The 27,205-nt window shown below is 44.9% G+C and overlaps 1 protein-coding gene across 4 annotated transcripts; it reads left to right on the top strand.

Annotated features, from left to right (window-relative positions):
* The first annotated feature begins 1,537 nt into the window (after positions 1–1,537).
* On the top strand, positions 1,538–27,205 carry LOC128757008 (protein FAM131B-like). Of its 4 annotated transcripts, none has more exons than XM_053861964.1 (11): positions 1,538–1,724; positions 11,033–11,070; positions 14,226–14,261; positions 16,020–16,116; positions 18,392–18,610; positions 18,700–18,840; positions 20,317–20,472; positions 20,529–20,689; positions 22,743–22,877; positions 24,337–24,465; positions 25,276–27,205. In XM_053861964.1, exons 1-11 carry the CDS (start codon positions 1,697–1,699, stop codon positions 25,504–25,506), a joined length of 1,371 nt encoding a protein of 456 aa, XP_053717939.1. In that variant the 5' UTR covers positions 1,538–1,696; the 3' UTR covers positions 25,507–27,205. The 4 variants fall into 4 exon arrangements, with proteins under 4 accessions (XP_053717939.1, XP_053717938.1, XP_053717942.1 ...); XM_053861963.1 differs by having other exon boundaries at positions 16,020–16,125; XM_053861967.1 differs by lacking the exon at positions 14,226–14,261.

The following is a 27,205-nucleotide window of genomic DNA, read 5'->3' as shown; positions in this document are numbered from 1 at the left end:
CCAAAAACAAGCATTTGTAATTGTTTTCTCACTGCTGAAACGCCCCAACATAACATGAGTTTAACCCCTTTATTACCAGCTGGATTAAAAAAAGCATTCTGATGCTGACCTAGATTCATGAGCATTGACATTTATTTCAATCTTTGGTCTCATGTTCACTGTTGCAGTGCATTACGGGACTTGTAGTATCAAAACCTTTTCGATCTGCTGACCACCAACTATGAGAGAAACAAGACTATTATGTAAAGGACCATGTGACAATCTCAGTGGCCAGGTGAGGCCCACGGGCCTCGAGTTGGATGCATCAGGCCCAATTAAAGAGTCTCTGATGCTCAACTTTGCATGTTCTCCCCGTAACATGAAACATGGACCGCCATCATTAATATTTACATTTCAAACACGCGATGACCATTTTTATATATGGAACCCTGGAAGTGACACACATGACTTTATTTTTTTTAATTCTCCTGATAATTTTTATCTTGAGACAAAAATGATCTCGTGATAATTTGAATCTCGAGACAATTTTTATCTCGTGATAAGCGGATTTTGTGAACACATCTCTACATACAGCCAGTTGTGGGAGCACAAGCGCCATGGACCGACAGCGGTTGATCAGCTTTCTTTTCATCTAGCTGTGACTCACACCGAGAGTCTATATGGTTTAGTCACATGTGGTAGTATTTTGAGCAGAAGGCACTTGGTCTGATGCTAAAATGCAGCAACTTTTTCTATAATGTGACTTGCAGGCAGTGATACGAAGCCACGGGAGACGCAGTGGTTACAGGAGGATGTTACAAAATGCTTTGTCTGAGAGACAGTTACACATGTGCTGACATTTACGGTCGTATCCTGAGATAAAAAATGCATGTGTTTATTTTTTGGGATGTGACATGTATGACTTTATTTATTTATTTATTTTTGTTCAAATTGTCTTGAGATAAAAGGTATTTGAAATAATAAAAAATAAAAATAAAGTCATACATGTCACATCCCAAAAAATCAACACACGCATGTCACTTCCAGGGCTCTGTTTTCATAGGTCGTAGGGCAGAGGAAATACTTTCACTCAGGTTAGGTTCCCCCATTAACTGGCTACATTAAGAGAGGTATTCTTATACTCAGACGGAGTATCAAGATTAGTAATGAATAACAGAATCAGAATCAAATGTATTGCCATGGTCAGCGGGGATCCCACCAACCAAAGTGCTTTGGAATAAAATAAAATAAAATAAAATAACAAAGGCAAATTCAACAGTATAATAATAGAATAAGAATATGTGAATATGACGTTCTTTACACTGTAAAAAGAAAGGTTAAGGTGGGATAAACATTCTGTCATAGTCAGAATGTGTACCGGATGCTCAAACCAAGTAATAATCACTGTTATAGTGAAGCACTTTTCACTGTCGGATACAGAGGGATGCGATACAGAGCACTGACTCGCTCTCCTCGATCTACTGACATGGACATCACTCCGGTGCAGGAACGTCACCTGACTTGAGTCAGAGCCGGCAGAAGCGATGACATCGGAGGATGTGGCAGAGGGCGCGTGTGACGGCAGAGAGGGGGAGGACCCGCGCGCACGCACGCACCCGCGCAGCCTCCGCGCTTCTCAGGAGTAGAGGAGCAGCAGCGGGGGGACGCGATGGACGTGATTCTGCTGCTGGACCTGACCGAACCGCTGTAAGAGAAGATGGGCTGCATCGGATCCAGAACCATCAGTAAGATGCCCGTTTTTTTCTCTCGCTTCCGGCGCGTGAGCGCGAACTTTGACAGCGCATCTCCGCGCGAACACACCTCGTGTTTGCGCCATTTCACGCGACCGGGTGACCGCGTTGCTGGAACGCGTGCGAGAGAGCGATGCGCGCCGAGACAGGCGCGTCAGTCCCCGGACGACAGGAGCCGGTGTGCGCGCGTGCGCGAGACCTCCGCCTTGAGACAGAGAAACTAAGGTCATTGCATGCTGGGCGTCTGAGACACCACCCCCCACCTCACCTCCTCTTGTCTCAAACGTGCGTCATGAGGCGACGTAACAAACAAAAGACGCAGTCGGTGTCGCGCGCGCGCGCACTGAAAGTGCATCTGACTTATCCTGGAGGAGTCTCGAGGATGAGTCAGAACTCAGGTGAAAACAGGTCGGCGAATTCTGCAAAGTCAGTGTCGGAGGACACAGGCAGCACGTCAAGGCTTAAATGTCCAGATGACATCTGACCTTTGTCCTCCACATCGAGTCTCAATCACACATGAGGCTTGTCATGTGACGGCAGTCTAAAGTTGACGGTCAATTTCTGACATCAAATCTGAAAATTTGACTCCTCTGCTGGGCCTCAGACTCGTTTTCAACGCTGGAGTAATGCAGCCTGTAAAGTTAAGCAAATGTGACTCCTGTGTGTGTGTGAGTGTCACCCCGACTTGATGTCTGGAATGCGCCGCACACGTCCCTCACTGCTCCTAACTCAGTCACCTTCATCGTGTCTGCACTGACTCGGGGAGTTTCTGACGTCTGCAGCTTTGAATTCACTGAATTCAAACATTTTTCAGCAGAGGATACAGAGTTTTCAGACCCGGCACATGACCGGTGCATGTGACATTAGACTTAAATTCCAGAGCTACGTTGAGCTGCGAGTGATAGGTTGGATCGACCCCAGTCTAAAGGCCCTTGAACTTCGACCTCCCAAAGTCAACCCGGCTAGCGATAACCATTGTTCGCATGGTGCTCACACAGGAGCTCTACTCACTGCTGACGCTCTCAGCAGCTGGGAATCTCCCAGTTCTGAGGACAAATGGAACGCACCATCAGAGCCGACATTTTGCTCCTCAACATCAGTGCTTCTACACTCCTTAAATGCCATGACAACTCCGGAAAAGTGCCGTAGAGCAGGCGTCACCAACCTTTTTAGCAACCGCGACCCCAAGGGCTGCCACTGAAATGCCCATATATAATGGATGAGAAAAGACTTTCCTCTCAAATACTTGTCTCATTGCTGTCTCACAGTAATTACCAATGGTGTTCCAAAAAAAGGAATCACAAGATCAAATGTAATAACATGGTTATTACATGACAATAAAAAAAAAACCTTTATTACTTTACTACCTGGAGTTGAGGATCTGAGCCCTACGCTGCTACAGCGCGGGCGAGAACCCTGGAACTTGTAAAATGAGCGGCAAGTCCATAAATATGTCCAACAGGGGCATAATTTGGCCCACAACCCTTCCCTTTGACAGTGTGGCTTTTAGAGTTCCAGCTAGAAAATGTCTTTGAGTCCAAGAAATCCATTGAAGTGAGAGAATTTATGAGGATGTGGACTGGCTCTGAGACATGTAGCTGCAGGGGTAAGTGGTGGGATCAGTCGTGATCATCACAAAGTCGAGAAATAAAGAAATGGACAGAGGACGGAGACGACTTGGCCGGCAGAAACGTCTTCTCTAATATTAGGCCTGAACGAGAACGTTTGCTAAAAATAGACGTGGGGTAAAAGAAAGAGGGAGGTCAATGAGAAGCGGAGCGAGGGAGCTGGAGACATTACAGTAAATATGGGTCAACATCTCCCTCTCAACCTTCATTAGCTGGAGGGGAATCAGATGGGAGAAGACAAACCGTCACCGGAACATCGTCACCGCACCAAAATAACATTTCTGCTGTTTCATCCTGTTTCGATCGGCTCGCTGGTGTCGCTTTCTCTGCTAAGTGCCTCCTAACCACAGACGAGAGCTGGGATTATCCTGCGGTGACTGTGCAGCGGGGAGATACTAGGTTGGCTGTCAGGCTCACGGCTCACTCTCCTGACAGCGTCATGAGTCGCGACAGGCCGCGACGTTTGACCTGGGTGGGATCGACGCACAAATATCTGGATACCAGATATCTGGTTTGTGTGCTGGACTCTTGTCCTGTGTTGGAGACTGCTCCAGAAGTACCATGTTTATCTGGGTTTATATATATATATGAATGATGGGCTGGTGATGCTTCATGAAACAGTGTCCTCATTTTCAGAGGTCAGTAGGTGGCGTTCTCGGTTTAAATATGTGAAATTTCACTGAAATGATTGTTCAATGCCACAGATTTTAGAACAGAGAGCACCATCAAGTAGGCTCTGAAAATGACGACACTGTTTCGTGAAGCCTCATCAACCAATTTTTAAATTCATATCTATATATACATATAGATATGATATTACTGTATTATATATATAACGTATATATATGTATGCATATATATATATATATATATATATATATATATATATATATATATATATATAAAGCAAATTGTTAAATTAAATTAAAACGATTAAATGCTTAAATATTTTAAGTTTTTTTTTTGCTGCAATCAATTAATCATAATTAATCATAAGTCCCACCACTATATATACATATATATAAAAACATAGATGAACCAGATGTTCCCCTTCCAGATAAGTATTTTTTCAAGTGCTGCTCTGTCAATCATTTAACTTCCCACTGGAGTTGTGTCGGCTTCCCTGAACAGACTCTCACACCAAGGATTCATCCCTGTTTTTTATAAAGTGGGAGGAAACCGGAGTGTCCGGAGTACAAGCCACACAAGCACAGGACGAAACACAGGTGCAGGTTCACCCCTCCAGCTCATGTTGAACCTGCACTATAGTAGCTGTGAGGCAGTGCTGACCCTGACCCCACTGTGCTGCCCTGCCCTCACATCCAAGACCAAACTGAATACATAGTTTCAGTTCCGATTTATTGAGAAAAATAAGACTAAAAAATCCTTTTCTGTGAGAGATCAATGTGTGTGTCTGTATGACTAATAGATTTCTGTGTAGTCTACATTCACTTTGGTCTCGCCCCCCCTCTGGTCTTGATCTGGACTCGGGTCCTCACAGTCTTGCACTTGGCCACGATGAGAGATGATTCACAGCTGGACTCCAGCAGTGCATCAGCTTGTCTACTATGTGCTCTTCAATTGGTCCGCTGGCCAGCCACATCACGGCTGCTGTAATTCTATCATCTCTAAATGCCACTCGTGTGGTGCGGCGCATAAATTAATTTCTCCATCCACTTGCCCTCCAAAGTCAGTCGGAGGTCAGACTGTCTTCTGGCACACGCTGTCACACTCCGACCAGGAGCTGGTTTAGCAGCTCTGAACTGTCCACGTCGCCTCGCTTTTCGTCCTCAGTGACATGACAGTAGCTTTTCAGCAGGACAGACTCTATGTTATGATCATTATTATGTTGCCATCACAACAGCTTTGGAAACTCGACATGTTTTACAGACCCGGTCAGCAGTTGTCTTCTGTTTCAAGTGTCTTCCCTCAGTTGAAGCCTTGCAGACTCTTCTGCTCTGTTTTAGCCCTCATCTCTCTGCTATCCTTCATCCTCTCTCCTTCGGAGCAGCCTTTTTAGAAACGTGGAAAATATTTTTCTTCCTCTTGTTTGCATTAGCTTTTCTTCTACCTTCTTTGACTGACGGCCTTACAGCCTACCTCAGGTTTGAACAGTTGCCTCCAAACTTGGTTTCACAGCGCCTGACCTTTGCTCCATGGTGCTACAGCTGGTACTCCATCCCCTGACATTTCTCAGCCAGGTCATGGTTCTCAGGCTGGATGAGTACATTTCTTTTATCTCTTAGGATCCAGATTGTTCTCCAGTTCTTCCTCCCGTTGCCTGCTCTGGTGAAACATCTCCTGTTTCTCCTCTCTCCGTCTCTCTTGGACTGTTGTATGTCCCAGACTTTGTTGGTGCTAAGTTCCCAATCCAGTTGAACGATACGTGGCTCTGAACAAGTTCCTCCTTTTGACGTTCCCTCTGAACAATGGCTTTTCCACCCGCTGACATCAGTCCTGTTGGAGTCTGGTGGGTGACCAAGAGTCCTTTGAGGGTTGTTGTGTCGATGTCGAGCCTCTGATTCCTCATTTCTTTTTTTCTATATACCAAGAATCCATTGACTTCAAGACATAAAGCACAGACAATATCTTCTGCGATTTTGTGCAATTAAAACTTGGTGCAGCCTCACAATCTCTGGTATCTGGGGCGAAGCCTCGTCAACTCTGGTTTCCTCCCACAGTCCAAAAGTGTTCGATTGGTGACTCACTTGCTGATGCTTTGCTGTATGACTTACTGATGTACCTGCTGGAGAAGCCACATGAATGAAAGCAGACTTCATTGACTTTGACTGAAAGCATAAATAAAATGGTGATTTAAAAAAATAATAATGCATCACTATGAAATAATGAAAGTTAAATAAATGATTTTGAGAAATAAAAAAATGTCATTTAGAGAGTGTTGCTGCATATTTTGGGAAGACTGGTTTGGTGCTGTAGTTCCAGGCTGGATGAGAGTGATAATGCCTCCAACATGTCCTGGGTCCCAGAACTGAAGGCACGACTGCTGACGTGAAGCGAGAGTCAGGCTGTGTAATAACGTCTGTGCGAGTCTTAGTTGTGACTAGGAGACCTGGCAACCATGTTTTGTAATGGTTCACACCGTGACATCGCACCCTATTTCAGCATGTGGCTTTAAGCTAATGGAGGAATTGTAGAGCAAGCCGTTGACCTTGAATGACCTTTCTTTAAAAATGAAGCCGTTGCCTCCCCTGACGTCCTGAGCAGGAAAACTATTGCGTGTGGTTTGTGTGGTAGTCCTGAAGGACCAGCCGACCCCGGAGTGTTGGGGGAAGGACTCACGAAACTCCCCGGTTGCGTGGTTGGATGGAGGTTACCCGGTCTGCTGCCGTGAGCAGGACTCCCTGTGTGTTGGCTCAGAGCTCCGGTTGCTAGAACGGAGGTGAGTCAGACTCCAGACTTCACTTTGTATCACTGTCAGTGTGTCCCGTCACACACAAGCGCACAGCAACACGCAGCCCGGGGCAGTGGCAGAGAGGGGCGAGAGAGCTGTCAGGAACTATTGTTGCCGGCCTCACAGCACCACCCTCCTTAACACACTCACCAGTGTGTGTGTTGTTTGTGCACATCAGCAGGTGCAGCGGCGTTCATTCCTGCATGCCGCATGTGAAAGCATCTTCCAGGTGTCCACCATTCTTCCTTTGTGAAGTATCAAAATGACCAATCTGCGTCGCTCCTTCCGACTCCAGACGCCTCCTCTTGAGCTTCACAGCAGCTCAGGTGATGAAAGGACGACCTTCGCTTTCATATCTGATGGCCTTTTGTTTTTGTTTGACTTCGCCGTGGAGATCCAGCAGCACAAACACCACCGACCTTTTTCTCAAAGGTCAGTGGTCTCACACGTACCGAACCTCTGCAGCCCAGTCTTCAAATCCACACACAAAAACACAGCGGTCAAGAGACCGCAGAAAAGAAAGACACATACTCTTGTACACTGTACACAAAGCGCACAAACACACAACCCAACTAAGCACGCACCGTTACGGCTCTATTAGCAGTCACAGAAACTAAATATGGCCGTGACATTTCAATTCCAAGCCAGTGTGGAGGTGGTTGTCTCGCCACCTGCTTTTCCTTCCTGCTTCCTTGTCAACGTTTAACTTCAGCCCCTCCATGTTTTTCCTTGCTGGAGATCTTTATGATCTCTGTGTTTCATCCTCACTTTCCTCCTCCCTTGTGGCCGAGGCTAAAAGCTCCATCAGCTCAAGTGGCCATGCGTGCGTGTGCGCGCTAAGTGGCCTCCTACTTCCCCTGGGTGGCGACACAAATGTACTCACAGTGATGGAGTCATGACTGAGGCTGCTCGTCTTTCATTAACAACTGATGGAGTTGAGAGAACCTTCTGGTGGACTGGAGGAAAATCCTCCTGGATGGAAGCTGTCTGAGAACAAAACTGGGCTGGAGTTATTCACTGGTCTCCATGGTCCAACATGGAAGACACGCCGCATGTAGATCATAGTTTTCCCTTTCATCTCAATGACGGGCTGTTGAAGCTTCATGAAGCCTCATTTTCAGTACCCACTTGATGGCACTCTCAGTCACCTCATTTTTAAACGGAGAGCGCCACCAACTTAGTTCCAAAAGGAGGAAGAAGCTTCGTAAAGCTTCATTGACCAATTACTGGTGGTGGGGCGATGAGGCTTCACGAAACAGTGTCCTCATTTTCAGTGCTCAGTAGATGGCTCTGTTGCTTTTAACAATGATGTGAGGATTCATTGAAGTGGCTGTCATCTATTTGGCTTTGAAAATGAGGACACTGTTTCATGAAGCCTCACCATCACTAGCCATGACCACAACAAAGAAGCCTTCATCATCATTCCTGTGTTTCCCTTTAAACTATAGCTTTGTCGAGGTGCAATTGAAACAATCCAGAGCTATCGGTGCTCTCACTCACATGCACACCTTGCTCAAGGGCTCTTCAAAACTTCACACAGCGACTTGTACCAGGCGGTTTTTGTCATCTTCTCTTTGTCCCATTTTATTCAGTGCAGCAGCTCCATCTCTGGTTAACCTGTGGAGGATGAAAATTAGAGCAGCCTCAGGCCACATGCTTGCCACACGTTTCATCACTTCCATTTGATCAGATGTACTTTACAGAGGATTGAAGTTTATTTTAATAGAGTTAATTAACTGTACTTAAATGTGACTAATGATCAGGATGTTTAAGATCAGTCAACATAACAATAACAAAAACAGCTTCTGCAAAAAACAAACAAAAAGAAGAAGCTCTTACTGCGAAGAGAACAGAAGGAGGATCAACATTTCAGAGTTTGACCTTTTTCTGATACTTTGTGTCTATGGGCCTTGTTCACAAGTGGGCAGACAAATGGTGTCTCTCTAAAACAGACCTGGCCAACATGCGGCTCTTTCCCCAGTTTCGAAAAAGTAAGAGCTATTCCGGCGAAACGTCAAAATATTGTTCAAAGACTTTGAATTCAGTGGAGTGAAGATGAGACGCTCCAGTCTGCAGCGTCGCTCACACACACAGACCAAAAATATATATCAGTCAAATAAATGGCGCACACATTTCTGTCTACGCCGCTTGATATTTCCAGGAGGATCGCGGTAAAATGGATGGATTTTAAAAACTCATGCACAAGAGACACACGCCGGACGTGAACCAGCAACCTTGTGACACACAGGCATGTGCTTTAACCGCTATACTGCCGCTAAGTCACGTGACCTGCTGCTCAGGTGGAGCCTGACATGTTTGTTGCATGTGGCTTTGTTCAGCAACGCAGTCAAACAATGTAGCTCTTAGGCTGACTGACTTGACTGGTTGGCCACACTGCTTGAAAACGTCAGATACATTTCTTGATCAACTTGTGGTCAGTAGTGGGCGCTAGGACGCTGCCACATTCCTCGTAGTACCTGCACAAAGCCATATGTTGCATTTATTTACTTATCTTAAAGAACATTTTATTTTCATTTTTCGTTCATCATCATTGACTGTTCTGAGGAGGTATTGTCCATCAAGTCTAATAAAATATGACTCAATATATCTTGGTGGAAACTATATTACTGCAGAGCAGGTCAGCGGATCACAAGCATGACGTGGCCACATGGCACCAGAAATGTATCCACTCAGCCGTCTAGAATTCGTTGCCAGAGGGGCTTATCTTATTTAAAATTTCTGACACTGTGGTGACTACGTCCACTTCCATCAAGATAGAAGTTTTACTGTTGCAATAGGACGATGGGGTGTATGGGTCCTCTCATGGCTTCTGACACAGCTGCCCCCTGGGAATGTTTTCACCTGCTGCCACTGAGAAGAGGAACGCAAGTCAGGACTGAAAATGAAGCCCCCAAAACTCTACACCTACACATAGAGGGGAGCGAGTTTTTCCTACCACTCCAGACTAAGATTAAGCATAACTCACACTCACAGTTTCTCCATTTCTCAAGGTCACCAAATGACTTTTGGGCTCCCTGGTAATGAAATAAACACAGGATTAGCAGCGTGTTAAATTTACATCTCAATGCAGTGAGATCAATTTCCAAGTCAATTAGGAAATGAGCACTTACAAAGATGGACGTAGCAGCGGAGACACATGTGACTGCTCCAATGACAGCTGAAGGTTGCCGGCTGGTGAGGCTGGTTGCATCTCAACTGCGACTGCACTTGTCAGAAGGTTTTTTTCCCCCCTGATATTGATTTCAAAGGAAGGTCCAGGTCTTCACAGTAGAGTGGACAAGGCTGCGCTATTTTTAGACAGTCGATTGACAGTGGCTACGTCAGGAGGGGGTGGGGTCCACCTCCACGCAAACGTCACACGAGGAAGGAAGGAACAGCAGAGGAAGAGCAGCCTGTTTGTGGCATCAAGTGAAGGTGTCCATTGTTTCAATCCTGTGGTGCGAACCAACTCTGCACCGCAGCACCATGGCAAACTCTGGACTCCTAACACTGTGCAGTGCTTTTCCCTGTCCAGCAGCTGTCTGACTCACTCAGGTTGTGTCCCCAAGAAGATGAGGCTGATTCACCACCTTTTAGTGCCGGGGTCTCTTTGTGGTTCTGCAGCTTCAGGGGGTGGTTCCGTGGAGCACAAGTCCATGTGAGGGGGGGAAGGTTGTTGACAGTTTTCCGATTGTGTCACATGATCTGGAACATCACTGCAGGACAATAAGGGTCCTCATAAGGCTCTTGAAAAAGCAGACTTTATCACCGATTGTCCACCACATACTGGGTGTCCAGCTGTCCACCTATTTTCTTTGTAGGTGCGGAGACAGTCGTCATCTCCCTCTGGCTGCTCAACATCTCTCACTCACTGGGGAAGAGACAGAATCTTATTAAATTTAGCAACAGATGTTTTGTGACTTTTATTATTCTGTGTGGGAATTGTCTTTGAGTGCTGCCATCACAAATAAAACCTGGCAGAACAGTTTTTTTCCCACTCAGATGTCCAGAATCTCTGGCAACCTTGGTGACTCACTCCTTTGTGTCGTCAGTGCGACGAAGCTCAGCGCCAACACTAATCCAAGTTCGCAGGACGCGTTTGTCCGCGCGCGCGTGTTGTTCGGGCAGCGACGTGTCTGTCAGCCGGCAGAATGGGCACACGGTTGACGGGACCAGTGTTTGTGTTTCTGTGAGATTAATGTTCAGCGGCTGAAACATCTGAGATTACAGATCATCTCACGTTCATCTGTTTCTCTCTCCAGCAGCGGATGCGGTGCCGGTGCGAAAAGATGGGGATCAGGTAGGAAAGCATTTCACTTCCCCCTCTGTCACAAACTGATAAAGAAAAATAGACATTTTTGTCCATGTTGTTCTGTGGTGAGAAAAACACAAAGCACAAAAAGGAGCGTGTCTTTGGGCTGTGGGAAGAAACCGGAAAGAGAAATGGGGGAATGAAATATTAGCTAAATGACAAGAAGAATGCTGCTAACGCCTGGGGTATACTGAGTGAAGGATGGCGTTGATTTTGGTCTGGGGTCACCAGCTTTGGGCACTGACCAATGATGATGTGGCACTGGATCGGGAACCACAGCGACACAATCATTTTGCAACAAAAACAGACAAACAAGGAAGACAAAAATAATCTTAAATCCAATAGAACCAAGTGAAAGTGCTCCCATCAGTCAAACTAGGACACCGTGTCTGTCCCCAGCGAATGCGCTTTTGTGTGTACGAGAGAAAGTGTGTGTCGATACCGTTGACTGATTCTGCAGCGTTGAGATTCCCTGGAGCTGCGGCTGTTACTGAGCAATGCATCATCCCTCTGTTTAGGACCCAGTAGAGAAGCAGAAGGGCACAAACATTTGTTTTCTCCCCCACATTTTATTCATGTCGCCTCAGGCAGGGTGGCGCTAGTGAGTCAAACTACAGACAGAGTGAGTGCATGGAGTCAGGTACTGGAAAGGGCAATTTACAGTCAGCATAGCAGGGACTAGTCAGTGGGTGTGGACCAAAAATGGGCATCACAGCTTCTCTCTCACTTATCGGGGATCACTTGAAGATTGCTCTCCTGCTGACAGACGAATTGACAGAAGCATGTGGAGCACCTGAAGAACTCTCCAGTCTGAAGAGCCACTTCCTGTTATCATCAATACATGTGACTAGGTATCATGTCAAGCAAAGCACTGACCTGCAGAGATGACAGGAGGACGGACTGGCCGAAGAGGTTAACAGGCGTTAGATATGGACGATGATATTTGCTGATGCTATAGTGACTGTAGTGAGGATAAGGAGCAGCTGGAGAGGAATGAAGGATAACTATGACAGGATATATGTGTGTGAGGAAGAGAGAAGCTATGCAAGGTAAAGAAAAGGTAGAGAAAAGTTGGTATCAATCATCCTGACTCATGGGCATAAATTAGGACAGGTGAAGAGGAGAGTGCAGGCATGGAGGAGCATTGAACAAAGAAAATCTTTATCAATCTTTAACAAGACCGTAAATAATGTACGGTCTTGAGACTCAGGAGTCAGAGTTAGAGGAGGTAGAGGTTGTCAATCTGAGTGACCAGGTGAGACAAGATCAGAGGAGAATATACCGGACGGACCCAGAATGAAGAGGGGAACTGACCAGGGAGGACAGGCTGAGGCTGCTGAGTGTGACGGGCAGATGGACGGACGGTGCTTCTACTTGCATCCAGAGGTCAGCAGCAGCTGCTCTGACTCAGCAACACAATGCACCTCATTTTTAGCTAATGCTCTGAGAAACCTTCACTGCCACAGTGTAGGATCCATTTCAACACCTGAGCTGGAACTCTTGCTCACGTGGCTTCTGCGGTCACTGCTTTGCTTTGACTCCAATATCAGATCCTTGAGTTTCTATTATCTCCGTGCAATTTCAGCCTCATCTGCGTCGGAGCTCCAATCAGCCCTGAAATAAAGGAATAAAGAGCTGAATCGCTTCTGGACGATCTTCTGAAGAATCTGTGTGCATACACACTGTAAAGTGATGGAGGTGGATAAGAGACCCAGCAACACTAATGGAGTCTCATTTATATCTGTGACTCAACCAACACTCCAGACTACACACTGGCTTCCATGTGCCGCCAGATCAAATGATCGAATGCTTTTGTTATTCTGCATCAATCCTGGTCAAATGTGTGATTGAAGGAGAATCTTAATTACCTGCTGTGACAGAGATTCATCTTTGATTTGAACAGCAGATTTTTGTTGCCAAGGCAACGGGATAACGTTGGACTGTTAACCGTCAGCTACATAAACATTCTGGTCGACAGACTGGAGGGAGACAGACGGCTGAGAGCAAGTGGGGAGCAGATAGCAGGGTTTATGAGTGTTGGTCATGACTCATGTCTGCCACTGTGTGAGTTGACGTTTTTACAGCACAGTTCCCTAAAAAAGAATCAAACCTGGTTAACTACTGTTAGGAACCTGAAACATCTGCATCTTCAGCCATGAGCAGGGCCACGTTACAGACTGCTTGTTATGAAGGGCCATTGAGCCAAAAGAAAGGAGGGATGATAACAAAAACATACAACACATGCACTAAGGACAAATTGTGGAAGGAAAAAAAATATATATATATATATTGTCAGATGAGTGAAGTCACTTCCATTGCAAATATGTTTCCAGTTTTCTTTCAATTTATTTGCGCTACAAGAAATAGTTCTGAAAAAAGTCTTATAGGTTATACAGTTTTATAGTTTTACTTGGAACTTATGAGGGCTCCATGTGGCCCTGGGGCCTCACTTTTCTCAGGTCTGGTGATGAGTTTTGCTCAGCCAGGTTGGAGAAAGAGCTGGCCCAAAAGGCAAAGCTCTCGATGTATTGGCCAGCTATGCTCTTACCCTCACTTTTGATCACAAGCTTTGGGTAGTGATCAAACCAGCAAGACAGATACTAATGAGCAAAATGAGTTCGCTCCGCAGGGTGGTTAGCTTTCCCTGAGAGAGAGGTGGAGGAGGTCACTCACGCAGAACCACCGTTCCTCCACACTGACAGAAGCCAGTTGAGGTGTTACGGGCATCAGCGTAGGATTGCTCCAGGACACATGTCATTCGAGAGGAAGCCCTGGTGCAGACGCAGAACATGTTTAAGGAAGGTATCTGTTACAACCCAAGGCTTTCCTCCAGAAGTGTGCAGGCCTCTTCACCCAAGCTAAAGTTGAGTTAGAAGCAGTTATGTTGCGCATGATACCATAACTTTTAGGGTGAATCTATGTTAAAGAAATGCAAGGTTTTAACCAAAAATGACACAAAACACTCATCCATTATCAGAGACACAGAAGTGTTCCAGAAACTGCTCACAGACTTCCCTCACTTTGGTGGGTTTTCATATTACTGCATGTTTTCTTGATCTCCTATCCACCAGCTCTCTGTGTCCCTTGTGTGTAAAAGTCTTTCTGCCTTCTTTCCCACACTTTCCCCCTCACCTGTCCCCCAGCATGGCCGTGCCGAGTTTTCTTGGGAAGGAATCAATGTAAGTCTCCATTTTTACCTCGCCACCATTTCTCCTTATTTCTCGACGTTTGCAAGGACTCAGCTTACGTCCCACTTTCTCCTCCCACCTCTTCCTGTCTCTATCACTGCAGCTCTTTCTCCCACATTTTGCTTTTCTCCCAATAAACTCTTGTCCATGGTCTGCTGTGAATGCTCTCATAATCTGGTGTACTGCAGCTCGGTGTGTGTGTATATATATATATATACTCACCATCACAGATAACAGGCTGTAATGAGCTTATCATATTTGCAGTCCACCAGCTCTTTGAAACAGCATGACGTCCATCACGGCGTTTCTGCACTGTTGGCAGAATCCACTTGCACTGTCTGAATTTTGTCTCGCTTGACTGTCTAAAGACATAAATAATCGTATTAAATGTGGAGAGCTTTCGCAGACATCTGCACTTTATTCAGTGGCAAAGATCATATTCTCCATCTCAAGATGTCGTCCCACTTCTTGTTTTGGTTCAGAGAAGTACTGAATATTCTGATTGAATCATCTGAAATAAAAGGCTAAAGGTCACTTAAACATATACGTCACATAGCCACACATTGTATTGACAGTTAGCATGGTTGGTAGCTCAAGTAAGTTTCTCATGCTCTTAGACCCCGTCCACCTGGAAACAGTGTCGAGTGTACACAAGAATCTGACTTTTTAAGTCACTAGACCAGATACTTTGTGAAATGGGTGAAACTATTTTAAGATGCCTGTCACATGTCTTGGTCTGTACAGCTGAACCACACCTTCATGAAAATGATGAAATCACTGCCACATCTGTTTTGTGTCTCCCCTCAAAATCCTGGGCTACTCTTCCACTGTAATGATAGACAAAAAAACGAGACAAGCTAAGAAACAACAACAACCTGCACCACCCGAGGTTTGCCCACCTCTGGTTTAGAGGCACTTGATCTACCGAGACACTAGTCAAAACGCGGAGCCAGTGTGACTGTAGTAGCAGCTAAATTTTGCGGGTGTAGGAGGTTACAGTGGCCACATCCTTGTCAGGATTGAATCTTCATGTCTCCTTGTTGTGGTGGAAGAAGAACCAGCTGGAGGTAGAGTTGGTCTGGGATATTCTGGGACTATCGCCTGGGGAAGGAGCTTCAGGGTTAAGGGTTCTGTCGCCTAGTCTGCTGCCCACCTCACCCTACCTCAAGTTAACAGTATAAAACTGAGGAATGGACTTGGTTTCCTGATGGTTGAATGGCAGTGAAGACAGAGAAAAAGCAGCGATACTTTGTGTATTTCAGCTGATTGAATTCGTGTCTACACAACCATTTCTAAAACCACAGAGCATCGTTGGTAGCAACAGGAAGTCGGACTCTGCTGTTAGAAAATGAAGGGACTTGATTAAGCAAGAATTCCTATGTTTTTATGAAACTGGTCTGAGTGGATCCAGTTGTTTGTCGACTGCCCAGTGGAATGAATGTGTTCATACACTCACTGCTAGCTTGGCATATAACCTGACCCCTGGCATTCAGGGGTTAACAATGAGGAATGCATTTAATATTTATGTAGCATTTCTTGAGTTTGCAATCGCTCATCTGTGTATGCTGTTTGTCAAGTAATCTGATGATACAATCTGTCCAAGTTCCTTCTTCTTATGACGCTCTTTGACCTACTGTATGAAACCACAATGTTTTCATAGAATTGTTCGCGCTCAACCCCTATTGAAGATTCTGAATATCTTGTCGTCTACACCCTCTCCCTGCCCACTTCACAACCTCCTTCTTCCAGCTGTCCATGGAGGACACCACGTCCATACTGCCTCGTCTCAAGAGGAAGCCCAACAATAGTTATGGGATCGGGGCCTTGGCTAAGTCGTCTCTGTCAGGTGTGTCAGGTGTGTGTCTGTGCTGCTCGATGGTAAACCAGCCCCCATGTTGCTTCCACATGCTCCACAGAGGGACCTCCAAGGTGTGGATGTCGCTGAGCTAAAAAAAAGCTTGTACAAATTCAAATCCACTGACCATATAGAGAGTCACAAATAGAATATGCTGGGTTTTTTTCTCACCTGATGTCGAGCCTTCGTGTTCCAACTCTGTAGCTTCATCAGCTGTTCGCTGATGCCAGTCACTCAGCGTCTGTTTGGCATGAAAATAGGTTTCGTCCTTTCCAATTGTTATCTTTTTTTTCTACAGTATAGCACATGCCATTTTTTGGAACCTGTTATGATATTTTTGCTGCGGTATGACAGCAGTATGATCAATCATCGAATTGGAACAATATTTATCCGACAGCCCCGCAATATGCCCAAAGAATATTTTTACATTTCAATAATTTATGACACATTAATAAACTAAATTATGGACCTCAAATTGTATACTTTAAAACTCTGCATTTCCAGGAATATTGGTAGTAATAAGTATATTTGGATAACCAAAAATTAAGAGGTTAACTATGACAATAATTTTAATACAGAGAAAGCTACCTGCATGGCAACTATCATTAATGAAGACTTGGGAAAAGTGAGAATGAGGAGGCCATTTCATAAGAGCTTCTAAGAGCAAGATGGATGATTCTTTTCATAAATCATCCATCTTGCTCCATGCTTGCTCACAATGATCACCTGTTAAACTGTTTACAGTCCTCGGTTATTTTTCATCGGGCACCAGGTGCCATTTCCACTAAACACTCAGCCGACATCCACACCCTGGAGAATGAAGGGGTGGAGCTTGGAACCAACATGGTCACCCCTGTGGGTGCCCCTCCTTACTGATCCTCTCCTCCTCCACTACATTAATATCAGCAGTCAATGGCTAAATTTGTGAAGCCATTGATGGAAATCTAATCAGAGCTCTGATTTTAAGGACAGTCAAGTAAGTGAAGATACTTACTTCTGCAGCATCTCCACAGGCGTGTTGGGTTCTTCGGTGTTGGCGTTGTGGTCAGAAGTGGTTTGTGAAGTGTTTATTTTCGTGGCACATGTAGTATCTTAAAGCCGAGCTGCCAAAATAAAAAGAAAAAAAAAAACATCAACACCCCAAAACTCCTCAGCAATACTATAAAATAGCAATACTATAAATATAAATACACACATAGATGAAGACATATCTCTGTACATATCAGCGCCCACTTTAGATCATGACTGAAGTAACAGCTCGACTTTAAGTACCTAGAAAACTGGTCTGTTTTGTGTTGGATTTACGTTTTCTGTGGCACAGTTTTATTGTTATTGAGCTTCTATCAAGCCATACACCACAGTCACCTCCATTCCCATTGTCTCATCTCAACCACATTTGATCTCCTGGTTTGTTTGTTTTTTTTTTTTTTAAATCAAAATGTTTTATTGGTTTCCTGATACAAAGGGTCAGTGGCTTGTAAAAATAAAACCTAATAAAACTATGCATTTCAAAGACTGAAAGAATGATTTCCTACTGTTAATGTCTCCCTCACCTGGACCAGAAAAGCCATTTATCATCCAGTCACTGCTAGTATCAACTTCCTCCGTTGAATCCTGTTTTTGCATCTTAATCTGGCTGCAGTGTGGACCCTTCTGGTTGTTGTGTTTACACCATGGGATTAGTCTCCCACTGTCCTGTCGCCGGCTCGCTCGCACATATTTAATCACGCAAAGGCTAATGAAATTAATTTATTCTGTTTACAAGGAGGCGCGTATTATCCTTCATTATTGATATGGCTCTGTTCGCCGTTCAGCCGTCACCCTCGACCTCTCCAGGCTCAGCAGCGCTTCTGTCTATGATGTTAGCATCAGCTCCTGTCACACGAGCCCGTATCCAGCGGTGAATAAAAAATAAGCTCCGTAGGAAGATTTGAAGACAGGACAGAATATTTTCGCTCACTTTTGAAAGGAGGACATCAATACATGGAAAAACGGGCCCTTTACAGATGGCGTTTATTGTTGGAAAAAGACTGAGCCTCTGGGGTTGTGTTCAGGTGCTTGGTGGGGAGACTGGCATGTTCATAATCGCAGGGACTGTTGTGGACGCTTCAAAATTCAGTGCAGTTACGTTGCTACATTCATATCAAATCACCTCAGTACTCATTACTTATCAACATCTTTCATGTCCCTACAGCCTCACTGGAGGGCAGCGTCACACACAGATGGAACAGGCTTTGACAATGTGTGTGTGTGTGTGGACTTACAGGTGTGACCCGCTCAATGAAGGACAAGGTTACTAAGCCCACTGCCATGGCCCAGGGCCGGGTTGCTCATATGATCGAGTGGCAGAGTTGGGGAAAGCCCTCAGCCGGGCCCATAGGTGGCGCTGGCAGAAGCAACCTACAGAGGGAAAAAGAGAGGAGGATGGAGAATGATGCTTACAGCGACCTGAGCGATGGAGAGAAGGAGGCTCGCTTCGCTGCAGGTCAGGTTCCGTCTGAGAATCACTTTCTCAAAGGGTTAGAGATTTTTGAAGGTCCGCAAAATCCAACGTCTGCACTCTGGCTCACTCAGGAATCATGCAGCAGTTCGCCATCTCAGAAGCTACTCTCTTTGGCTGGAACTCCACGGATGGGGAGAGTATAGAAGCTGGATCCAACCAGGGCAGCATGGCACACCTGAGTGAGGTGAACCAGGAGAGCATTACCAGCAGAGGTACCAGCACTGTCCACGTTTTCCTTTAGATTGATGACAATGAAGAGTCAGGTGGTGAGAGCCAAAAGGAAGGGAGTTTTAAAGACTCCAGATGAGTGATGGGGATACTTCAGAATGTCTTGAGCAGTGCTTCTCGATTCTTTTCCCCACACTCTCCGCTACCTCTGTAAATAGTATAGTTTTAAAAAACACACCCCCGCCGGGGGAGGCCACCCCACTATTTGAGAGGGACTGGTCAAACCGCATCGAGCGCTTTCCCCAGTTTGATGCGGCTCTTCACCAAATCGATTGGCTGAGATGATTGTTTATATAGGAAATAAGTTGGAAAAAGTAAGAGGTATTCCAGCGAAATGTCAAACTATTGTTCAAAGACCGACTCACATTTACTGTAACTTTGAACATAACATAAACAATACGCATCGCCGCAGGTGCTCCTTGCTTATTTGTGGGATGTGGCTCTTTTCAGCAACACAGTAAAACAATGAGGCTCTCACTAGTTGGCCAGCCCTGGTCTGGAGGGAGTTTTAGGGTTAGATCCTATTCTAAGGTTTCGTCAGCTGTTTCACACACAATGTTTTCACAAAAGACATGTAAAAAGCGGGGTTGTCACGGTGACCACAGCAGAGGTCAAATAGAACCGTGCAGCTGGAGGTGCGACTCAAACACTGACTGTACCAGTGGTAGCCCTTCACTGATGGTATAATTCCGTGACAGCTAGTGAGAGTGAACAGTAGCATGTGACCGCCTCCAAATGCCAACACAATCAAAGAAAAGTAATCAAGCAGTGTGAAAGGGATTTCTAATTAAGTCATTATGAGAGTCTAAACACAACATCATCCATTTTAAAGAGTGACTCATTCATGTTTTGTTTTTGTGCAATTCTGAACCCAGTTGAACCGTGAGCTGACACGTATGTATGAGCGCCGCTAGAACACGAGTGGGCGAGTCACAACTCGAATGGAAAATGACTAGCAAAAGCAAAACTGTTGATCAATGAGACGTGAATGGAGAAAAGCTTATAAAGCAGCGGAATCCCTTCAAAAGTCGCCTCGGCTAACTTGGCTAATTCATGGCTAATGAGTGGGATGAAAGCAGGCGAGGAAACAGGCCACATAAGGCTCCCCTCAAGGAAGCACTGCAGACGGTTGTGCGTGCGGACACAGTCAGGCGCTCAGGGTGACAAATAAAACCACCGCTGGAGACCAGAAACATCACATCACACTTCTGACCAGCTGTAGAGGACTTTGGGAGTGAAGGACACAGCAGCACCAGACGACTGCCCTTCACGGGCCTCAGGGGGAGACTGGTGTCGCAAAAATAAGAAGTTGATTTTTTTTAAAAACAACTGGGTAAGGCCTTAAAGAGATTTCTGCAAGACGCCGTCTGGGCTGTCCTAAAACACGTGGACAAGTACTGGAAAACCGAGTAAACTATATGGATGAAGACTTACGTCAGTCAAATCTTTGGTTATTTCAGACCAGGTACTTCACCACTCTTCTGCTGACGTCTGGCCTCACACCTATGTATCCCAGGGCCTGTACTGCCTATCGTCCTCAGATGCCTGGGATCCCATCACCAGTCAGCCGTCTGGCTTGGCTTCGCCAGCCGGAGGCTCCTACATCATGGCTGCAGGTAGGTTTCTCTGACTCCTACGGGTCGGCTCCAGACTTAGCTTGTGATCCCAACAGGCAGTGGTTCTGGAGCAGGCGGGACTCCTGGTGAGGGATATGAAGGGACTGTTAGCAGTTACCTTCAACAACACCAACTCGCGCTTCAGCAGCAAAACCACCTACAGCAGCTTCAGCAGCTCCACCACTACCAGCAGCAGCAGCTCCTGCAGTACCAACAGGTCAGGACCCTTCTTTTCTTCTTCTTGACAGCAAGTGACCAAGCCCTGATCACACAGCACAAAACAAATGGATCTACATGACATGCTACTCATGACTAATCCTGGAGTCCATCATCTTGTCATCATGTTTTAGGCAGTAATAGTTTCACCTGTGGACGTGGGTGAGTGGTAACATTAATGGAGATTAAGCACATGCTAAGAAACGCCAATGGAACAGTGTCTGTGTGATGCTACTCCCTGACATTTCTGGAAAACAAACAAACAAAACAAACACAAGGTAAAGAACAATCCCAACTAAACTGTATCGGTTCCATGCACTTATACTCCACTCCTCCGCTTCAAACACTGGGATTTTCAGAGGCTGAGCAAAGTAAAACAGTACTAGTTTTTAACTCTACTTCTGACTGGATCTTCAGGGCATGCTGCAAATTTACTACCTCCTGACTGGCCAGTGGAATGACCGAGTCACCGAGTAGATCTGCCATATTTCATATAACATTTTGTTCATCACCACCTAGATACTGAACTTGTTCCAATGGATAACCAACCACGGCAGTGTTAATGAAACCCCATGCTGTAAAGGAGAGGTGGGCAATTCAATTTCCTGAAGGGCAACAGTTGTGAGGGGCCATCATCAAAAGAAAAAGACAGCAGGGAATACAAAACAGCAAAATATACACTTAAGTAACAAGGACAAGTTGACTTAAAAACATGTAAGTAAGGATATTATGAAGTGTAAATATGCAATGAAAACTATTGATATATTTCATTTCATATGCACTTAATTTGAATACAAATCAACATAACAATGGACCAGACATTCAAGATAAAAAGGCAATTTATTTCTAAATATAAATTCAGCAGTCCTTCCTTGTATTTTGAGGAACAAGAAAAACACAAAAATGGCCAATGAAAAGAAGGAAATTTTTGTCTGGAAACAAGGACATGCTATATTTACTGCTGAAGTGGTGGTGACTAAATGAGAAAGAAAAAATAGGCACGTCAAAAGGGCTACAAAAATACAGGCATCGGGTCGCATATGGCCCCCGGGCCACACTTGCCCAGGTCTGCCCTAAGGTAAAACTAATACAGTCCAATTTATGCTGACGTCATACACGTTTTGTATGGAGGAATCATATACTGATATGATCAGTATATGATCAATGAAGTCGGTTCATATCAAGCATAAGAACGTACTAATTCCCAAACGTGTGGGCATTTCAACTAACTTCAGCATCAACTCGAGGATACAGTGAGATTCCCAGCCCAGCGACACCTCTGTCATCTAAAGTAGAAATGATCCCGATTACTGCTCCTTGCCTACCAAGCTCTGTTGAGAGCACAGAATACTGTGGACTACAGCTCACCCTGCCGGGGGATAGGAGCTGGAATCAGGACAAAGTGGCTTTGCTTCTGTCAGAAATAATTTGGGGAACAATAGAATGGCTGCTAATTTAACTCCAAACTGAACTGAAGCCTGATGGAAAATGACACCTGCAGCTTTTCTGGTTTCTCAGCTCATTAAATGAGCGAGGATCGAAAAGGTTGCGATGTAAAAAAAAAAAGGTTACCCTCTGAGACCGCAGTAGAAATGAGCTGTATAATCAGACTTCTATGGGGAAAAGAAAGTCGAATATATATATTCTATTAAAAGTAGGACCTGTCAATTTCCCGGCCGTCAGAAAACTTAGAAGACTGACATTTCCCTGCAGCGTCACCGTGACTCATGTCTGTAAGATTAAGAGCCAATACAAAAGCTCTGAAGGGACGAAGCCTCACAGTCTCACTGAAGAAAACGCACGCGACAGGGCTCTTAGTCAATACTTTATGCTGATGACATAGCTCAGATGTTCTTTTGTAATTGACTGAGACTGATGATTCACTGTCTCACTTAACACTGCACAGTTAATTGTTTTGTTTTCGAAGAGTTATGGGAGCAGCAGCTGGGAACAGAGTCTGGTGCTTCATGCTGATGAACGTTACGGATGGAATCACGCATACCTGATTCTCTGTCCTCAAACTGGTTTCATTTCTTACCCATGTTTGTGAGCAGTCTTTGGAACCCCGGCTACACAGTGCCTCACAGTCCCTCCAGGTGACACCCAACAGCACCATCCACAGCCTTGGTCCACCCACGCATCCTCGGCTAGCGGATCTTTGGGGAGCAGCCCAGGTGGAAGCTCACCAGGTACATGCTTTGTGATTTACTGACAAAGGTTTCAGATAAGTTTGCTGCAGATGTTTATATCCACAGGCCGCAGTACTATGAAACCAAAAGCCATGTGTATAGTCACAAGGAGTCTGAACATCGGTTGCAACAACAGTCAACTCTGACTGTGACCATGTCTGAAGCATAGCAATGCCTCAGGGGATGGACTGTGGAAGTCTGGGAGCAACGAGTCACTAAGTTCTGACAGCGCTTCATGAAGTCTCATGTTCAACAGTGATGCGTTTTAAAACAATGGATGGCGGCATTGATTTTTTTTTCCTTTAAAGCCAAAGATTGTATGACTAGTGAGGGCCATCTGGGCTCAGAGAATGAGGTCAGAGCTTCATGAAGGTCCATCAGCCCTTCACTAACAGAAAATGACTGACATGTCGGTCGGTTTATGGTCAAACATGATCAACATTCAATGAATATCTGAAAGTGACCACATTTAAACAGAAGTACAGATTTGTTTTAAAACTTTACCTCCCAACTATTTGGTCTGTTGCAGTGCATTATGGAATGTGCTCTCTGTACAGAAGGTCATCAAGTATGGGTGTTACATTGTCAGCAAGTTAGTTGTGGGTGTTGGGTCTGTCCTGCCTGCTTTAGCAATGGTGACTTTAAGAATGTTGTTTTTATTATCGTACAATGTTATTTATGATAAACCACAACCAGTCACTATGACCATGAGTCTAACTCGCACGACCCACTGTATTTCAGACGTTACAATTTCACTCGCAACAGAAGAAGCACTTTCTGTTATGTATAAAATAGAGCCATTTCTAGATGGATGGAAATAATCTAATAGAAATAGATAATGTCTTAAATGGCAATTTAACATGCAGCCTGATCTTAGATTACCTCAGTATTGTAAGGTTAGATTTTATCCCGCCATAAAAGTGGAGCCAGATTTCCGAGGATTGAAAACATCTGCCCTGTCGTGATAATCCAATGACGACTAATTCACAGAGCCTTTTCATAGAACCCCCTCAGATAACCAAGGTGACCAACATCAGGTTTGTGCTGAACATACCTTTCCGTTGATTTTTGTTCTTGATCTGGTTTTCGTCAGCAGGGATACTTAGCTCACATCTGTAGGGCAGTGAGTGATGGAGGAATCGTCCAGATGAGACAGTAAGGTAGGCGACGGATCAGAAGTCTGCATGGAGTTTCCTACAAGTCTGCATGGCAGCCTGAAATGGACTTGACTTGGTTTTGCTGCCTGGTCTTCAGGGGAGCATGTTCACGACTGAGGGCATCTTTTATCTGTTTCTTTTCTACTCAAGTGTGAGTTCTGACTTCAGGAGATCAAAGGATACATGGTCCAACAGATGCTAATTCTTCTTTTACATCTGGGTTTCAATACTGTCGACAGTATTACCTCAGTCCTGTAAAAAAAAAAAAAAAGCTGCGGATTAGCAATATTCTCTGGTTTCAGGTGGAGATCCTCGGGCAGCTGAGTGGTCAGATGCTGGATCTCGTCGGAGGGATGGCTGAAATGGTCAGCAAAAACCAGGAACTAGAAGAGTATGCTGCGCAGCACGAAGAGGAGGAAGAAGTGACGAAGGTGACCGAAGCCGTTCAAGCAATGAAACTAATTCTATTAGAACACAGTGGGAACAAGAGTGATATTTTATGAGCACTGCATTTGAGACATCAACAACATGCTGACTCACTGCTGGCTCAGCACCAACCATGGTTGATGACTTCCCCAGAGGTCATTGGTTTCAAGCCACTAAAACGACTTCCTCTAGTCTCACAGGTCACGTTACAGAAGTGGGTCAGCCTTCAGAGGGTGGGTGTAAAATTAGTGACGAGTCAACATGGTGGATCAGAGAGGCAGAATTGTAGCCCTTCATCAACTCTGACCACATTTGTGGAGATGACATTTTTGTCATTTAGCACCATGGCACTTGATTGATACAATATTAAACTTTTCATTTTAATTTTGAGGGAGATGTGGGTTCCTGGAAAGTAAAACTTGTGGCCGCTGTCAAGAAGGTCATGTGAGTGTCTGTTTGTTAGCAAGATAGTAGATGAAGAGATTTACATACATTTAAATATTTATTACGGGACAAGGAACAGATGATCACATTTCAGTGGTGTTCCAGACTGACATCTGGTCCTGAAAATCTTGAGTGTGTTGCTCATGAATTTCCGTAACGCTACGGCCACCTACTGTCCAAATCGCCCCACTTGACTATTAAATGATGCAGATATTTCAAATGCTAAAAAGAAGGATTTAATTCCGTAGATGATGTAACGGTAGGCCAATAATATTGGGAGGAAATAAGCTGCTTGGTGGAGGTCTGCGCTCTCTGATGGCTGTTCTAGTTACTTAATGTCCTATCTGAATCACAAATCTCTGTTCTTCCAGGGAGAGGAGGTGACGTTAACGCTGGAGCCTGAGCCGTGCTCCTTGACTCCGTCTCCACTCAGAGAAGACGCCCCATCAACCAGAGGTTCAAGTCCAGGACTGCCCACCCAGTTCACGGACTCTGGATCCGATAGGATACCCTTCGACGTGAGCCCCTGCGTGGTACGATCAGTGGACGAGAAAGACGAGGATGCAGAGGAAGGTCCCGCCCATGTTGCTGCAACTAATTGAGCGACGTGCTCTGAGACTGATAGAGACAGGAAACAAATACATATATTATATTACATCTACAATAATAGATGCAATATAACAAATGCATCTACTTTTCACGCCCGTCCCTCACAAATGTGGGAGTCAATAAACAAATGCCAAGAAGCCCAAAGTGAAAGATTTTGGGAAATGAGGAAGAGCTGGTACAGGAAAGACTGGTGGTTTCGAGATTTTACGGTGCAAAAAGACAGAGGTGACGCAAACATCAACGATGTGGTGGGACAAGAAACAATGATGTGTACCTGAAATGTCTACTTAATGAGGAACACAGGGCGTGGCTGAGCAATGTCAGATGTTTCAGAGCTAAAAGCGGCGCTAAGCTAAACGCCACAGTGGAGTAAACATACTTTAATACTGTATATCCCTCTGCTTTAGCCAAACTCCCAACTGGATTTACTACCCAACAGACTAGTTGAAAATCAAAAATGACCAATTTCTAAGATGCCAAAATAGATTGGCTAACTGAAGTGTGTTTGCTCCCAGAAAATTATGGTTTGGCATAAGATGACATTAGTCATAACTGAGTCAGAACACTTGGAAATAGATCTAGGAGAGAATGAGAGAGCAGGAAAAAGTGTTTATTAAAGGAGTCGTGAGGAGCAATTTACCCTACACAAGTAAGCAGCTTCAAGTTCGCTGCGGAAAGTGGCATCTGATCCCACCAGAGTTGTGACCAGTTTATAAGAGGGATGCGGATATTACTGACAAGAGGAGCACTCCTCACGTGTTCCTAATGAGGACCGAAGTCTGGCTCCTTCACAGCTCCCCGAATCAGTTCAAATGTGAACATCAAGGACCAGCTCTCTACTTTGGAGGCAATGGTTGTTGATGAAATATGAACTGGTTCTACCCTTAACTGAGCAATAAGACAAGGTCTGAGACAGAAGAAATGAGCCAAGCCTATCACTCATTTGTAATGTGGACGATGATGAAAGTGGGTCTGACTGTTGACTTGAGGGTTGTTTTCTATGCTGGACTCAGAAGATTTAACCTTTCGCCAGTCGGAGCTCAATATCTCCTGTGATTCTTCACTCAACTCAACTGGATGTCAACCGAGCGATCGTCTGAAGGACCACGGTGATGATGGAAGGTGTCTTACAAATAACAAACTGGACAAGCACAACTTTCAGTCTCTTCACAGCTGATCATTACGACCCACAGCCCACGGCCATAAGAGAGCAGGAACCATTACTGCAAACTGGAGCGCTTCACTTCATGACCAGAGTGCAGTAAACTCAGATCACACATCAGTGTGTCCTGCAGAGTGTGAAGCCGTTGCCTTTACAGCATGACGAAACACATGCGATTGGTGACCAGATAAGTGTGAACGAGAAACGAGAAAAGATGGAAAAACTGCAGTGCAGTCCTGAGGTTGCATATCGCCCCCCCTCTGTCAAAAAAAAAAAAAATTACATGTCAAATTTCCAATCAGGACCCAGGTACAATGCATGCTTCGCCCAGTGACTGAGCCCTCACAGTATATCAAGGTATACAAAGTAATAATATATCATTTTTTTATAATAAAAGAAAAACAACACGTAAATATGTATTTGTATGAATGTAAGACTGTATGTATGTAATATGTATGTATGAAAGAATGTAGCCTTGTGTGTAAAGAAAAACACTACCTGAAAATGAACTGCTTTGCTCTGTTTCTTTT

Source organism: Synchiropus splendidus, chromosome 4, assembly GCF_027744825.2.
Source record: "Synchiropus splendidus isolate RoL2022-P1 chromosome 4, RoL_Sspl_1.0, whole genome shotgun sequence".
NCBI classification, from domain to species: domain Eukaryota; kingdom Metazoa; phylum Chordata; class Actinopteri; order Syngnathiformes; family Callionymidae; genus Synchiropus; species Synchiropus splendidus.
This window is presented reverse-complemented; position numbering and strand designations above follow the sequence as displayed.

Excerpts from the sequence above, each read along its gene's own strand:
- LOC128757008 (XM_053861963.1), top strand. The coding sequence starts at position 1,697 with ATGGGCTGCATCGGATCCAGAACCATCA. Across the intron at positions 14,262-16,019 it reads TTTCTTGGGAAGGAATCAAT|CTGTCCATGGAGGACACCAC; the intron begins GTAAGTCTCCAT and ends TCCTTCTTCCAG. Across the intron at positions 20,473-20,528 it reads CTCCTACATCATGGCTGCAG|GCAGTGGTTCTGGAGCAGGC; the intron begins GTAGGTTTCTCT and ends TGATCCCAACAG.